This window comes from Muntiacus reevesi, chromosome 3 (genome assembly GCF_963930625.1).
Source record: "Muntiacus reevesi chromosome 3, mMunRee1.1, whole genome shotgun sequence".
NCBI classification, from domain to species: Eukaryota; Metazoa; Chordata; class Mammalia; order Artiodactyla; family Cervidae; genus Muntiacus; species Muntiacus reevesi.
The window spans coordinates 192,524,963-192,539,753 of record NC_089251.1 but is presented as its reverse complement, the minus strand read 5'-3'; the positions used below and the strand labels follow the sequence as shown (position 1 = coordinate 192,539,753).

Genomic DNA, 14,791 nt, shown 5'->3' with positions numbered 1-14,791 from the left:
TGCTGCGATTCATAGGGTCGCAAAGAGTCGGACACGACTGAGTAACTGAACTGAACTGTTAACATTGGTCAGAGTGCATTACTCTGATAAGAGCCTCTGCTTTCTGGAAACTGAAAGTCACTCAGTCACGTCCAACTCTTTGAGAACCCATGGACTGTAGCCCGCCAGGCTCCTCTGACCATGGAATTCTCCAGGCAAGAACACTGGAGTGGGTTGCCATTTCCTCCTTCAAGGGCTCTTCCCAATCCAAAGAGCAAACCGACATCTCTCGTGGCTCTGGGATTCGTAGGCAGATTCTTTACCATTGAGTCACCTGGGAAGCTTCTAGTGTCTCTAGACACTGTCAAATGTCTGGCAGGGAGAAAAATCAATCCAAGAACCACTGGTGTATACCAAAGGAAAAGAAATTATTCAAAAGAGGATAACTTTAGTGAGGTGATCTCTACCTTACAAAAAGAAGTACCCAGGATTTCTTTCAAGGGTGAACTTTTCCAATTAAATAACTATTATTAGTTAAGGAAGGTATATATACCTACAAGCTTCAGTATCTGAACTTTTAAACTGAGGTTGTTAGAACAGAATCCCTCTTCCACCTCAAATGTATTCTCCTGATCTATGGCTCTAAGTGCTTTATAGTCAGTAGCTGCTTGAGAAAACAGGCCTGAAAACTCAAAACATAAAGCATTAATATTAGAAATCATGATAAACCTATGAGCAATTAAGCAGAAACACCCAGGTGGTAAAGAATCTGCCTGCCAAAACAGAAGATACAAGAGATCTGGGTTCGATCACTGGTTTGGGAAGATTCCTTGGAGAAGGAAATGGCAACCCACTCCAGTATTCTTGCTTGAACAATTTCAAGGACAGAGGAGGCTGATGGGATACAGTTTATGGGTCACAAAGAGTCAGACAGGACTGAGCAAGCACAAGTGTGTGCATACACACACACATATGCACATTTCTGACATGAGCATATGTCAGGAGGTATGCCATTAGAAAATATTTTACAGAATGACCATCATTACAAATAAATGCTGGAAAGGATGTGGAGAAAAGGGAACCTCCTACACTATTGGTGGGAATATAAACAGTTGGTGTTTACATTCACTGTTGGTGACTGTTTGGTATAGTCACTAGTATGGAAAACAGTATAGGGGTCCCTCAAATATCTAAAAACAGTATTACCATATGATGGTGCTATGGTACCATAGCATAGGTACCATATGATGGAGCAGACTCTTGAGAGTCCTTTGGACAGCAAGGAGATCAGACCGGTCAATTTCAAGGAAATCAACCCTGAATATTCATTGAAAGGACTGATGCTGAAGCTGAAGCTCCAACACTTTGGCCACCTGATGCGAAAAGCTGACTCATTAAAAAAGACCCTGATGCTGTGGCAAAGACTGAAGGCAGGAGGAGAAGGTGGTGACACTGAATGAGATGGTTGGATGGTATCATTGACTCAATGGACGTAAGCCTGAGCAAACTCCAGGAGAGAGTGAAGGACAGGGAAGCCTAGCATGCTGCAGTCCATGTTTGGGTCGCAAAGAATGGGACATGGCTGAGTGAATGAACAGTAACCAGCAATCCCATTCCTGGGCGTATATCCAGAAAAAACTCTAATTAAAAAGATACAGGCACACCTAACAACAAGAGTCACATTAGCCAAGACATAGAAACAATCTAAATGTCCATCAACAGATGAATGGACAAAACAGATGTGGTACCTATATACAATGGAACACTATTCAGCCAGGAAAAAGAAAAAAAACAATGCCATCTGTAGCAACATGGGAGCACTTATCATACTAAGTGAAGTAAGCCAGAAAGAGAAAGACAAATACTACATGATATCACTTATATGTGGAGTCTAAAATTTGACACAAATGAACCTATCTACAAAACAGAAACAAACTCACAGCCATAAAAAACAGACTTATGTTTGCCAAGAGGAAGGGGAGGTAGGGAAGGGATGGAGTGGAAGTTTGAGGTTAGCAGATGTAAGCTATTACATATAGGATGGACAAACAAGGTCCCACTGTATGGCACAGAGGACCATATTCAATATCCTATGATAAACCATAACAGAAAAGAATTTCAAAAACAGATTGTCTGTGTGTGTGTGTGCATGTGTGTGTGTGTATATATATATGCGATTCACTTTTCTGTGCAGCAGAAATGAACACACTGTAAATCAACTATATTGCAATTAAAGAATATATATTCTTTAACTGAATGTACATTTACATATATATAATATATATATATATACACATATATATATAAAGAAAATGTGACTATTTAAAAAAATGATTTCAGCTGGAGTTTAGTCATTTTTTTCCAATAAATAATTACTGAAAATCAGAAATGAAGGGAACTCCCTGGCTGTCCAGTGGGCAGGACTCGGTGCTCTCATCACCTGGGCTGGGAAGTAAGATCCCATATACCAGGCAGTGAGGCCCCCCTCCACAAAATTAAAATTTTAAAGGTACATTTAGGTCTGGAATAGGGCTGTCAAGAAGAAGTATAATACAAGTTACAAGTATAATTTAAAATTTTCTAAAAACCACATTCAGTTCAGTTCAGTTCGGTTGCTCAGTTGCGTCCGCCTCTTTGCAACCCTATGGACTGCAGAACGCCAGGCGTCTGTGTCCATCACCAACTCCTGGAGCCTACTCAAACTCATGTTCAATGAGTCGGTGATGCCATCCAACCATCTCATCCTCTGTTGTCCCCTCCTCCTCCCTTCTTCAATCTTTCCCAGTATTAGGGTCTTTTCCAGTGAGTCAGTTCTTCTCACATCAGGTGGCCAAAGTATTGGAGTTTCAGCTTCAACATCTGTCCTTCCAATGAACACCCAGGACTGATCTCCTTTAGGATGGACTGGTTGGATCTCCTTGCAGTCCAAGGGACTCTCAAGAGGCTTTATCAACACTACAGTTCAAAAGCATCAATTCTTCAGCGCTCAGCTTTCTTTTTTTTTTTTTTTCATTTATTTTTATTAGTTGGAGGCTAATTACTTTACAATATTGTAGTGATTTTTGTCATACATTGACGTGAATCGGCCATGGATTTACATGTATTCCCCATCCCGACCCGCCCTCCCACCTCCCTCTCTACCCGATTCCTCTGGTCTTCCCAGTGCACCAGCCCCGAGCACTTGTCTCATGCATCCCACCTGGGCTGGTGATCTGTTTCACTATAGATAATATACATGTTTTGATGCTGTTCTCTCGAAACATCCCACCCTTGCCTTCTCCTACAGAGTCCAAACATCTGTTCTGTACATCTGTGTCTCTTTTTCTGTTTTGCATATAGGGTTATTATTACCATCTTTCTAAATTCCATATATATGTGTTAGTATACTGTAATGGTCTTTATCTTTCTGGCTTACTTCACTCTGTATAATGGGCTCCAGTTTCATCCATCTCATTAGAACTGATTCAAATATATTCTTTTTAACGGCTGAGTAACATTCCATGGTGTATATGTACCACAGCTTCCTTATCCATTCGTCTGCTGATGGGCATCTAGGTTGCTTTCATGTCCTAGCTATTATAAACAGTGCTGCGATGAACACTGGGGTGCACGTGTCTCTTTCAGATCTGGTTTCCTCAGTGTATATGCCCAGGAGTGGGATTGCTGGGTCATATGGCAGTTCTAATTCCAGTTCTTTTAAGAAATCTCCACACTGTTCTCCACAGTGGCTGTACTAATTTGCATTCCCACCAATAGTGTAAGAGGGTTCCATTTTCTCCACACCCTCTCCAGCATTTATTGCTTGTAGACTTTTGGATAGCAGCCATCCTGACTGGCATGTAATGGTACCTCATTGTGGTTTTGATTGGCATTTCTCTGATAATGAGTGATGTTGAGCATCTTTTCATGTGTTTGTTAGCCATCTGAATGTCTTCTTTGGAGAAATGTCTGTTCAGTTCTTTGGCCTATTTTTTGATTGGGTCATTTATTTTTCTGGAATTGAGCTTCAGGAGTTGCTTGTATATTTTTGAGATGAATCCTTTGTCTGTTGTTTCGTTTGCTATTATTTTCTCCCAGTCTGAGGGCTGTCTTTTCACCTTGCTTATAGTTTCCTATACTACAAAGCCACAGTCATCAAGACAGTATGGTACTGGCACAAAGACAGAAATATAGATCAATGGAACAGAATAGAAAGCCCAGAGATAAATCCACGAACCTATGGACACCTTATCTTCAACAAAGGAGGCAAGGATATACAACGGAAAAAAGACAACCTCTTTAAAAAGTGGTGCTGGGAAAACTGGCCAACCATTTGTAAAAGAATGAAACTAGAACACTTTCTAACACCATACACAAAACTAAACTCAAAATGGATTAAAGATCTAAATTTAAGACCAGAAACTATAAAACTCCTAGAGGAGAACATAGGCAAAACACTCTCTGACATGAATCACAGCAGGATCCTCTATGACCCACCTCCCAGAATATTGGAAATAAAAGCAAAAATAAACAAATGGAACCTAATGAAACTTAAAAGCTTTTGCACAACAAAGCACTCAGCTTTCTTTATAGTACAACTCTCACATCCATACCACATACCCACATTAACAAAGTACAAAAAGAACAGGTCAAATTAACTTTAATAATATATTTTTACTTAATACAACATACTCAGAATATTATCATTTACACATGACAATGTAATCAATGTAAAGTTATGAGATATTTTACAATTTTTCATCCTAATTCTTAAAATGTAGCACTTAGGCTTCCAGCACATATGGAGAGAATTCCCATGCTCACTAGGCAGCCACATGCTGCCAGTGACTATAACAGACAGCAAAGGATTTAACAAAAGGCAAAAAGCAAGAATATTTCTCATCTTTGCCAGAGAATGAAGTATTCCACATAAAAAAATCAGCAGTGACTGAAGCTCACCTTTTCAAAGTTTCTCCTTTTATTCATTATTGATATCTTTCTAAAGCATGAAACAAACTACAGTCCGTTTTAAACAAAGGATTATAAAAAGCAGACTGATTTTTGCCTTGATAAGGATAACTAGTATTACCTGCTTTATATTCTGACAGTTCTTCTGTGTTCTTTTCAGACATCTCTCCCCCATTAGAAGCCAGGTGATAAATGGAAAACGGTCCTCTCAAATCTGCTCAGCTGTGAGGATGCCCATGAAATGCTACTTCTGGACCCTCCCTGCACTGGGGTCTGGTAGTCACCCCACCTAAAATATGGTGTTGGGGATCTTGTATGGAAAGAAGTCCATGTACAAAATTTCTCTTCAGTATATCCATTGTCCCTCCCAACTCCTTGTAAATCCTCATGTTAGCAAGTCTCCCCATCTACTACCTACTGTCTGTTTTTATCCTCTATTCCCATTTCATCTAGAAGTTCTAATTGTAGATTAGAGCATGTGAATACATGCTTGAGTTTGCCACGGGGAGTCACCGTTTACTGCCTGCCCTCTCTTGAACTAGTGTAACTACTAATAGAAGCCCCATCCTTTCTCAAATCCATCCCAGTTTGGACAATGACACTGACAATGAGATCTAATAGTTCTATCCCTAAGTCTCAGGCCAGTAGACTGCAATGATCAACCCTGCCCATAGATAAAAGGCATATGAAATACTCTGAAAAAATATTTCACTTTAATTAATAAATAATTCTTTAAAATAAAGAATATTCTTTATCTCTGACACATTAAACCTTTCTGTTCAGTTACTCTGTCCCTTTTACATGATCTACTCCTCTTGCTAGCCTGCAATTCAAACTATAACTTGTTAGATCTTAAAGTCTCTACTGTTTAAAAAAACAAACAAACACACAAACCTGATCCATTTACTTGCAATCAACACATTCCTGCAGAATTCTTGTCTTTGCTCCCTAACACCTTGCAAGTTGCCTTGTATCACTACCTGTTACTGGCCACACCCCAGCAAAACATTTATAATCCCCGAAAGTTTTATAGTGAAACAGAGATTCACAACCATGCTCTCACATGCCCTGTCAATAATGATGATAATACGTGATTTTTCCCAGAAACACAGAGCCATGGTAAGACACATCAGTACATACTGATAATTACAAGGACACAAAAAGGGAACAGAAAACATAAGCAGTCTTAGCATCACAGGAACAGAGGGGCAAACACAGCCACTAATAGCAACACCCACTTCTACTGTCCCTACCAATTGTTGCTTCTAAGACATCGAGTGGTTAGAAAACATTATTTAATCTTCACAATGACTCCGGGATGTTTCATTCTTAAACCCCATTATACTGCTGAAGAAAAAAACAAAACAAAATAAAACAAAACTCAGGTCTGTTAACTGATGCTGAAGATCACAAAAGCGTACAAGTGTAACCTGAGGCAGAGATGAGGTCTGAAGCCGTGTTTGTCTGTATGAAACCTGTGCTCTTTCTACAGATCATGCAGCCTCAGGAATCAAACTCAGGGCTACAGACAGTGTGGAAAAGGGAACTTTTAATTTATGAATGCAAAGCATTTCAGAGTCCATGTCTCATTCCAGGTAAGAAATATGTTTGCACTTTGCTGAACCAGATGGTAAGGAGAAGGAATACTCATGACGGTTTAGTTCTTTATCATTAAGATTCAGTCAAATCCTCAGTTTCCTCAACCCTGCTGATTTTGGTTTCATCTATTTGCTTTCATTAGTCTTTTTTTAAAAAATTAATTTATTTTAATTGGAAACTAATTATTTTACAATATTGTAGTGGTTTTTGCCATACATTGACATTAATCAGCCATAGGTGTCTATGTCTTCCCCATCTTGAACCTCCCATCTTCCTCCCTCCCCATCCAACTAACTTTATTTCAACCTTGTTACTAAATAAATTTAGGTTGTCATATTTTCTCTCAGAACTTTCAAGGTAATGTTCTATTGGCTTCTGTCTTCTACTGATATTCTAGTAAATTAGCTGTAACAGCTAGTAAATTACACGAGTAAATTAGCTGTCAATTTACCGGTTTCTCAGTGACTCTCTCTGGATGTTTTTCATATCTTCTCACTGTCTTGGTGTTCTTCAATTTGACTACAAAGAGACTATGTGCATATTTCTTTTTATTTATCTTGATCAGGATTTGGTGAATTTGCTATCTCTGAGATTTGTGATTTATCAATTCTGGAAAGTTCTCAGCCATTCAGATGCCTCTTCCTCATTCTCACTACTATTTCCTTCTGAAAATCTGATTATAAGTGTTAGATCTCATTACTGTATTCCCTGTGGCTCTTGAATGTTTTTCTATATTTTGTTTCTCTGTACCACATCCTGTCCAGTTTCTGCTGCTCAATCTTATACTTCACTGGACTCTTCTATGTCTAATCTCTCACTATTCATGTTATGTACTTTTTTATTTCACCAGCTTGATTTTTCATTTCCAGAGGTTCTACTGTTTTCCACTCTACACAATTACTAGTCTCCTTCTTTACTATATTATTGATTTATTCCTATTTTCCTAATCACATCAAACAAAATTATTTATTCTGTATACAAATAATAAAGTCCAAGGGGTGAAATTCTGCCTTTATTTCTGCCGACTTCTTTCCGCAAACGTTGTTTAATTTTTCACTGTACACAAATAACTGCTGCTCTATACCTGTGGGGATTCTGAGGGTTTTAGATTGAAAATTTTTCCACCACTAAAAAGGTATACATAAATCTGCCAAGCTGCCTGGGAAACTAGTAATGGGAGACCATTTTATTTCCTGGTTTGAGGTTTCTAAGACTACATAGGTGGTATATATTTGAATTCCCAACTCATATATGGGAAAGACTGTGGCTACAAATTCTCAAAGGAAACTTCTCTTTCCTCTCCCCCGTCACCTCATAAACAAGGTCAAGGCAGATTATCCTGACATCTCCTTTGTTGCTGGACAGATTTTCCTGTTAAGCCTTCTCATCTCACTGATTATACAGACTTCAGGAGCCAAGCCACAGGCAGGGATCTCAGTTCTAATTCCTTCCTTTACAGACCCAAGATCTGATCTTTCTTTTCCTATGTGACCATTAAAACCCCTATGGGCTCTAAGTGCCAAGTATATGATAAGTGTTTTCTGAAAGTGAAGGTATGAGAGCTAGCTTATCACTTTGGATTGCTCCTTCTAACTACTTTTTTCCCCCTTAACTTGCCAACTTCCCTGTGGAATCTGCTCATTTTAAACAACATCTGCTGTATTTGGTGAAACATTTGGAAGGTTCTCTGTCTTTCATTTCCAGGCAGGAAGGAAGGAAATCCTAAGAGTCCTTTCATTTGTTTCATGCCTGTGACACAGAAGCCCAAGGAGCTGGGACAATTTCTGACCACCCTGAATGGTATTACGGAGAAGCATGTGACCTTTAGTACCAGACTGTGTAAACAAGACATGTAAAATTTAGGGTGACGCAAAGTTAGTCACTTAGAAATTTTAGTTAAGAACATGTTCCCTGCCGGCAGTGACCTGGTGAGCTCTGGAGCAATTAAGAAAAGAAAGGGATTTGTTCACAAAAGTAAGCTGGTTTGGGAGAACTGTCAGACACTAAAGTTCAAACTAATTTGCTTTTGGTGTACTGGCAGACCTCGCTTATTGTGCATTGCTTTATCTACTTTGCAGATACAGCATTCCTAAAAAATTGAAGGCTTGTGGCAACCCTGCATAGAACAGGTCTACTGGGGCCATTTTTCCAACAGCATTTGCTCACTTCAGGTTTCTGGGTCACATTTTGGTAATTCTGGCAATATTTCAGAATCTTTTTCATCATTATTATATTTGTTATGGTGATCTGTGATCATTGATCTGATGTTACCACTGTAATTATTTGGAGGCACCATGAACTGCACACCCACATTAAGACTGCAAATTTAATCTATAAATGTGCATGATTTGACTGTTCCATGGACTGGCCATTTCCCTCTTCCTCTCCTTGGGCGTCTCTATTCCCTGAGACATAACAATTTGATATTAGGCCCATGAACATAACCCTACAATGGCCATGAAGTGTTCAAGTGAAAGGATGAGTTCCACGACTCTCACTTTAAATCAAAAGCTAGAAATGATTAGGCTTAGTGAGGAAGGCATGATGAAAGACAAGACAGGCTGAAAGCTAAGTTTTCTATATCAAACAGTATGGAGATGTACAAGATTCATGCTGTTTTCAGGCCTGCTAACACAACATCTAGGCTTCTCTTGCAGCTCAGTGGTAATAAAGTGCCTGCCAAGCAAAAGATGCAGGTTTGATCCCTGGGACAGGAAGATCCTGAGGAAGAAATGGCAACCCCCTCCAGGGTTCTTGCCTGGAGAATTCCATGGGCAGAGCCTGCTGGACTACAGTCCCTGGGGTCACAGAGTCAGACACGAGTGAGTGACTGAACAACAGCAGCACAACATCCACTCTGTGGCCTGTGGCTCAGAGTCATTTTGACTTTCAAGTCTCATTATTTAAGAAAGATATTTTATAAGGCTATGCAGGTGCCATAGATCGTGAGTCTCTTGATGGGTCTTGGCAAAGCAACTGAAAACCTTCTGGGAAGGAGTAACTATTCTAGATGCCACCAAGAACATTCATGATTCATGGGAAGAGGTCAAAATACAAACTTAAAGAGGAGTTTGCAAGAAGTTGACTCTAACCCTTACAGATACTCTGAGGGGTTCAAGACTACGGTGGAGTAAGTAACTGCAGATGTGGTGGACACAACCGGAGAACTAGATTTAGAAGTGAAGCCTGAAAATGTGACTGAACTGCTACAACTTCATCACGAAACTTGATAGATGAGAGGAGTTGATTCTTATGGATGAGCACAAAAAGTGGTTTCCTGAGATGGAACCTACTCCTAATGTAGATGAAGGTTATTGAAATGACAAGAAAGGATTTAGAATATTATATAAACTCAGTTGATAAAGTAGCAGCAGCAGTGTTTGAGAGGACTGACTGATTTTGAAAGAAGTTCTACTGTGGGTAAAATGCTCTCAAACAGGTCTATATAATACAGAAAAAACATTCATGAAAGGAAGAATCAATCAATGTGGCAAATTCCATTGTGGTCTTATCTTAAGAAACTCCACAGCTGCCCCCAACTCCAGGAACCAACCACCACCCTAATAAGTCAGCAGCTATCAACATCGAGGCAAGACACTCCACCAGCAAAAAGATTACGACTTGCTGAAGGTTCAGATGATGGTTAGCTTTTTTATTCCAGTAACAAAGTTGTAGGGAAAGAGCAAATTAGCCACGATGGCATGGTCAGGCTCTCTAACCCCACGGCCTCTCACTCTTGCCCTACATTTTGTAAATAATGATCATGAATAGCTGAGATCACTTTTAGCACTGCACGAGAGCATCACGACATGCTCCCTTGGTCACGGGCCACCGTGTGTGGTACGCCTGTATGAGTTTCACCCCGAAAGCCCTGGCTGAAGCAGCACTGAGGCTACACTGGAATGACATCATGATTGTGCTGTACAAGGTTATATTATGGCTCTGTTATGGCTATGTTGTGGCTGCTGCTATGGATGCTGCATTAGCCAGGAGAGAGGCCGTGTTACGGCTGCTGCTCCAGCCAGGAGAGAATAAACGTGTCTGCACCTCTTATAGCTCCTCGAATCTCCTTCCAGCCTCGGAGCTTCTGCCTTGCCTACCCTGGGTTCAGCAAACAGTATGAACAGCAAGACGACTGGCATCACAAACAGGATGAGCAATACAAAAGTGTTTCTCAATTAAGGTATGCACATTGTTTTTGCAGACATACTGCTATTGCACATTTAATATAGTAGAGGGTAAATATAACTTTTATATGTATTGGGAAACAAAAAAATTCATGTGACTTCCTTTACTGTGGTATCGGCTTTATTGTGGAGGTGTGAAACTGAACTTGTAATACTTCTGAAGTTTGCATATATAGTGTATCGCTTATTTGTTTTGTAGTAGTATTAGTAGAAAGAAAAAAGCCTTTTGAGCATCTGCTACACTGCTATCATGCTAATTTTACTCATATGAATTATTGCCCTATCAATCTTTGCATAGATTAAAAAAAAAAAACTTGAGGTTCAGCGATAGAAAGGGCCATCGTTATGTCACCGTCAACAGACCATGGAACAAGGGTTCAAATCTAGGTAAGTTGATGGCATTTTTACACAGCCAATGGAGGCCTCCATCAATAAAGCCTGGAAATACAAAACTCACTTAACTACATAAATAGTAGCAGAGTCAGGTCAAACAAGGCAATTTACTCCTACTATGGATGTTAAAATCAAGAGTTGTTCAAAAGAAATGACTCCATCCCATTCATAGTAAAGGACTTCTGCCACTCCTACTTCATGTTGAAACTTTGCAAAGGGCACTATTCTAAAAGAAATGTAGGAGTAAAGAGATGCTCTCCAACACTGTGCTGATTGCAGAGTGGCAGTTGTCAAGGTAAGGGCAAGAAATGGGTTTTTTAAAAACGTACTTTAAAATCAGAATATGGTTGTCTCTGATAAATAGTCAAGGAATGGGAGATAAAGATGGGAAGGAAAATTTCACTGTATAACTTTTTATATTTTCTGATTTTTGAGTCACGGGAATACAATTACATGTTCAAACAATTACACTCTAGGAAACTAGTCTAAAAGTCAACTCTAATCAAGTGTTCAAGCTACTGTATGTAATGAGACTGGTTACATAGAGCCTTGTAACAAAAGCTAACAAAACCCGAGTAAACAAAGTCCTCTCACTTCCATTTTGTTTATTCCCCACACTATGAAAGTTCTCTCAAAACAGTCACATTTTTCAGGTAAAGTCACTGTTCATTCTAAAGAACTAAAGAAAAACCTTTATAGTGGCTGGACTAGGAGGCCAGTGAAATGAGAACAATGTAATGATTTATTTAAATATATTTGCTGAAAACCCTCTAAAAGATAGTCCACCTGTGTCAAATACCAATGTCAGTTTAGCCCTGGATCCACGTACCTTTAGGAAGAGCAGGTTTCATGGCCATCCTGCCCACCAGGCATTCTTTCAGCATGGATTCATAGTTGACCCAACGATGAACCTGGCGTGGGAGAAAAATAACATGAAAGCAACATGACTCCAACTCCACGAGATGCTACCATTTTCTTCTGATCAAAACTAGACATTCTTACACTGCTCTGAAAAACTAAAAAGCAGGTTCAATTAGCCAACAAGGGAGGGACAGAATGAGAGCATATGCAGGGATGGTTTAGAAAAATGTTCTCCAAGTGTTGCCTATAGACCTCTGGAGAATCCTGATGCCCAGACACCCATGAGGTCTTGACTAGCATCAATATTGGGTTGGTTAAAATGTTCATTCGGGTTTTTCCATAATGTCTTATGGGAAAACCTGAATGAACTTTTTGGCCAATTCAGTAACACTAAGATGTTATTTACCTTTTTCACTGTGTTGACACTTGCAACGGTTTTTGAAAAAGCAATGTGGGTAAAACTGCATCTTAGCACATATCAAGGCAGTGGTCTCAATCATGATATTCTTTACCACAGACTCACGGGGGTGGGGGGAACTGGTTTCATTTGAGACCATCCTTCCTGAAGTAGAAAAAACAACTTTCTTAAACCTGAACCCTTGGTTTCAGGACTTTTTTAATATGCTGTGTAACAAATGGGAAGTTCTCAAAAACATTTATGCTACTACGTAAGATGGTTGCCCTGAGGAAAAACCTAGGCAATTGTTTGATTTGCACATCAAACTATGTTTTTTCTTGAAAAGCTGTTCATAAGTAAAAGAAAATGAATGACCTATAAACTAGTTACTTGGACTTGGGTATCTGATAGACATTTTCTTCAAAATGAACAAAGTGAGATTGTCACCTCAAGGAAAACAACTGACAGTATCTGTTGCCAGACTTACAAATGGGAATTAAATTTAAACAACCTTTCTGGAGGACAGCTTCTCAATATACACTAACCTTAAAATATGCAACTCTCCTATTCAGTAATTCAGGAATTTACCGAAAATATTTACATATACAGAAAGATCCAGGCACCAGGATACTCATCATAGCACTATTTATATTAGAAAAATATTGGGAACAATCCAAAGACCAACTGTAAAACATAATAATGGAAAGTCATAATATATTATTCAATAAATGCTATAATCATTAAAATAATCAGGTCAAATAATATTGACACTGGAATCTTTATGTATGTTTCCTGAGTATATAAATTTACACTAAAATAGAAAATAGGTAAAAAAAAAAATATATATATATATATATAGTTATAAATGGGCAGTCACTAATGTAAATTGAAATTTTATTTACCAAATATTTATGGAGTATCCAGTTATGTGTAAAGTAGCATCCATCTCTGGGGCTATGTAGAATTTTAACAGATAGATGAAGGAGAAAGATATTCAAAGAGGCAAAGGTACAGGGTTTGTTAAAACTAGTGATTCACTCAAAGCACTTCACTTTGCTCAAAGCAAGTTGCATGTTGAGAATATTTACCTTGATAGATTATTTTTAGGCCCTCAAAAGCCAGACTAATGACCTTAAATGTATTATACTGTGTGAAATGGAATATCTCCTGCCACATCAATAAAGAAGGATGAAACAGCCATCAGAGATTTCAGGCCTCCAAATGTGAATTTCTGAGCCTAGAGAGCCCCCAAGAGGAAGAAAAATGCCTGCTATGAAGCAGCTGTTAGCCAAGGAACTTAAGGTTGTCACAGTCATCAGCCATTACATCCCTCCAATGTAAGCCAGTGAGCCCTAAGGGAATTCAGAAAGAAGAATACTTGTTTATCAGGCTACAGCCACTCTCTACAGATGAGGGGTAGGGGGTGTAAAAACAGATGGGCGCAGGGTGCTGGCCCTAGATAGCTAAGAAACAAGTGAAAGACATGATTTCAGTAAGCCCTGAGACTAGTATCTTCCATGTTGCTCAGTCATGTCCTACTCTTTGCGACCCCATGGACCGCAGCATGCCAGGTCTCTGTTTTTCACTATCTTCCGTAGCTTGCTCAAACTCAAGTCCATTGAGTTGGTGATGCCATCCAATCATCTCATCCTCTATCATTCCCAACTCCTCCTGTCTTCAATCTTTCCCAATATCAAGGTCCTTTCTAATGAGTCAGTTCTTTGCATCAGGTGGCCAAAGTATTAGAGCTTTAGCCTCAGCATCAGTCCTTCCAATGAATATTCAGGATTGACTGGTCTGATCTCCTTGCAGTCCAAGGGACTCTCAAGAGTCTTCTCCAACACCACAGTTCAAAAGCATCAACTCTTTAGCATTCAGCCTTCTTTATGGTCCAACTCTCACATCCATACATGACCACTGGAAAAACCATAGCTTTGACTATATGGACCTTTGTTGGCAAAGTAATGTCTTTGCTTTTTAATATGCCATCTAGGTTCATCATCACTTGTCTTCCGAGGAACAAGCGTTTTTAAATTTTGTGTCTGCAGTCACCATCTGCAATGATTTTAGAGTCTAAGAAAATAAAGTCTGTCACTGTCCCATGTATTGAAGAGCACTAAATTCCTTAGTCTGAGATACCTGGCTTTCCTTAATTAACAATACTCTTTCATGTTCAGACTATCTGCCCCCTTTGCTGCACACTTTTATAAAATCTGATTCCTTCCCCGCCTCCTTGGAGCAGTTTCTGAGAGCCACTTGAGATGTTGCCTCTGGGACCGAAGTCTAAGAACTCTCAGTTTTCAGGTTGTGACTATTTTTTAGTCGACAACTGCCAACGTGAGCCTTTGAGATGTGCAGAGCAAGGTTCTAAGACGACTGCCTCTCAGAATACTATTTCAGATGTCATGTTCTGTAAACGGTGCTGAAA

The 14,791-nt window shown here is 39.3% G+C and overlaps 1 protein-coding gene across 4 annotated transcripts in view; it reads right to left on the bottom strand.

Moving 5' to 3' along the window:
- Positions 1–14,791, bottom strand: part of CYB5R4 (cytochrome b5 reductase 4) — a 103,235-nt gene that overhangs the window by 53,260 nt on the left and 35,184 nt on the right. For all 4 annotated transcript variants that reach the window (XM_065927803.1, XM_065927801.1, XM_065927804.1 and 1 more), the window contains exon 4: positions 11,935–12,016. In XM_065927803.1, coding sequence (XP_065783875.1) covers positions 11,935–12,016 — 82 coding nt within the window. The remainder of the gene's footprint in view (positions 1–11,934; positions 12,017–14,791) is intronic.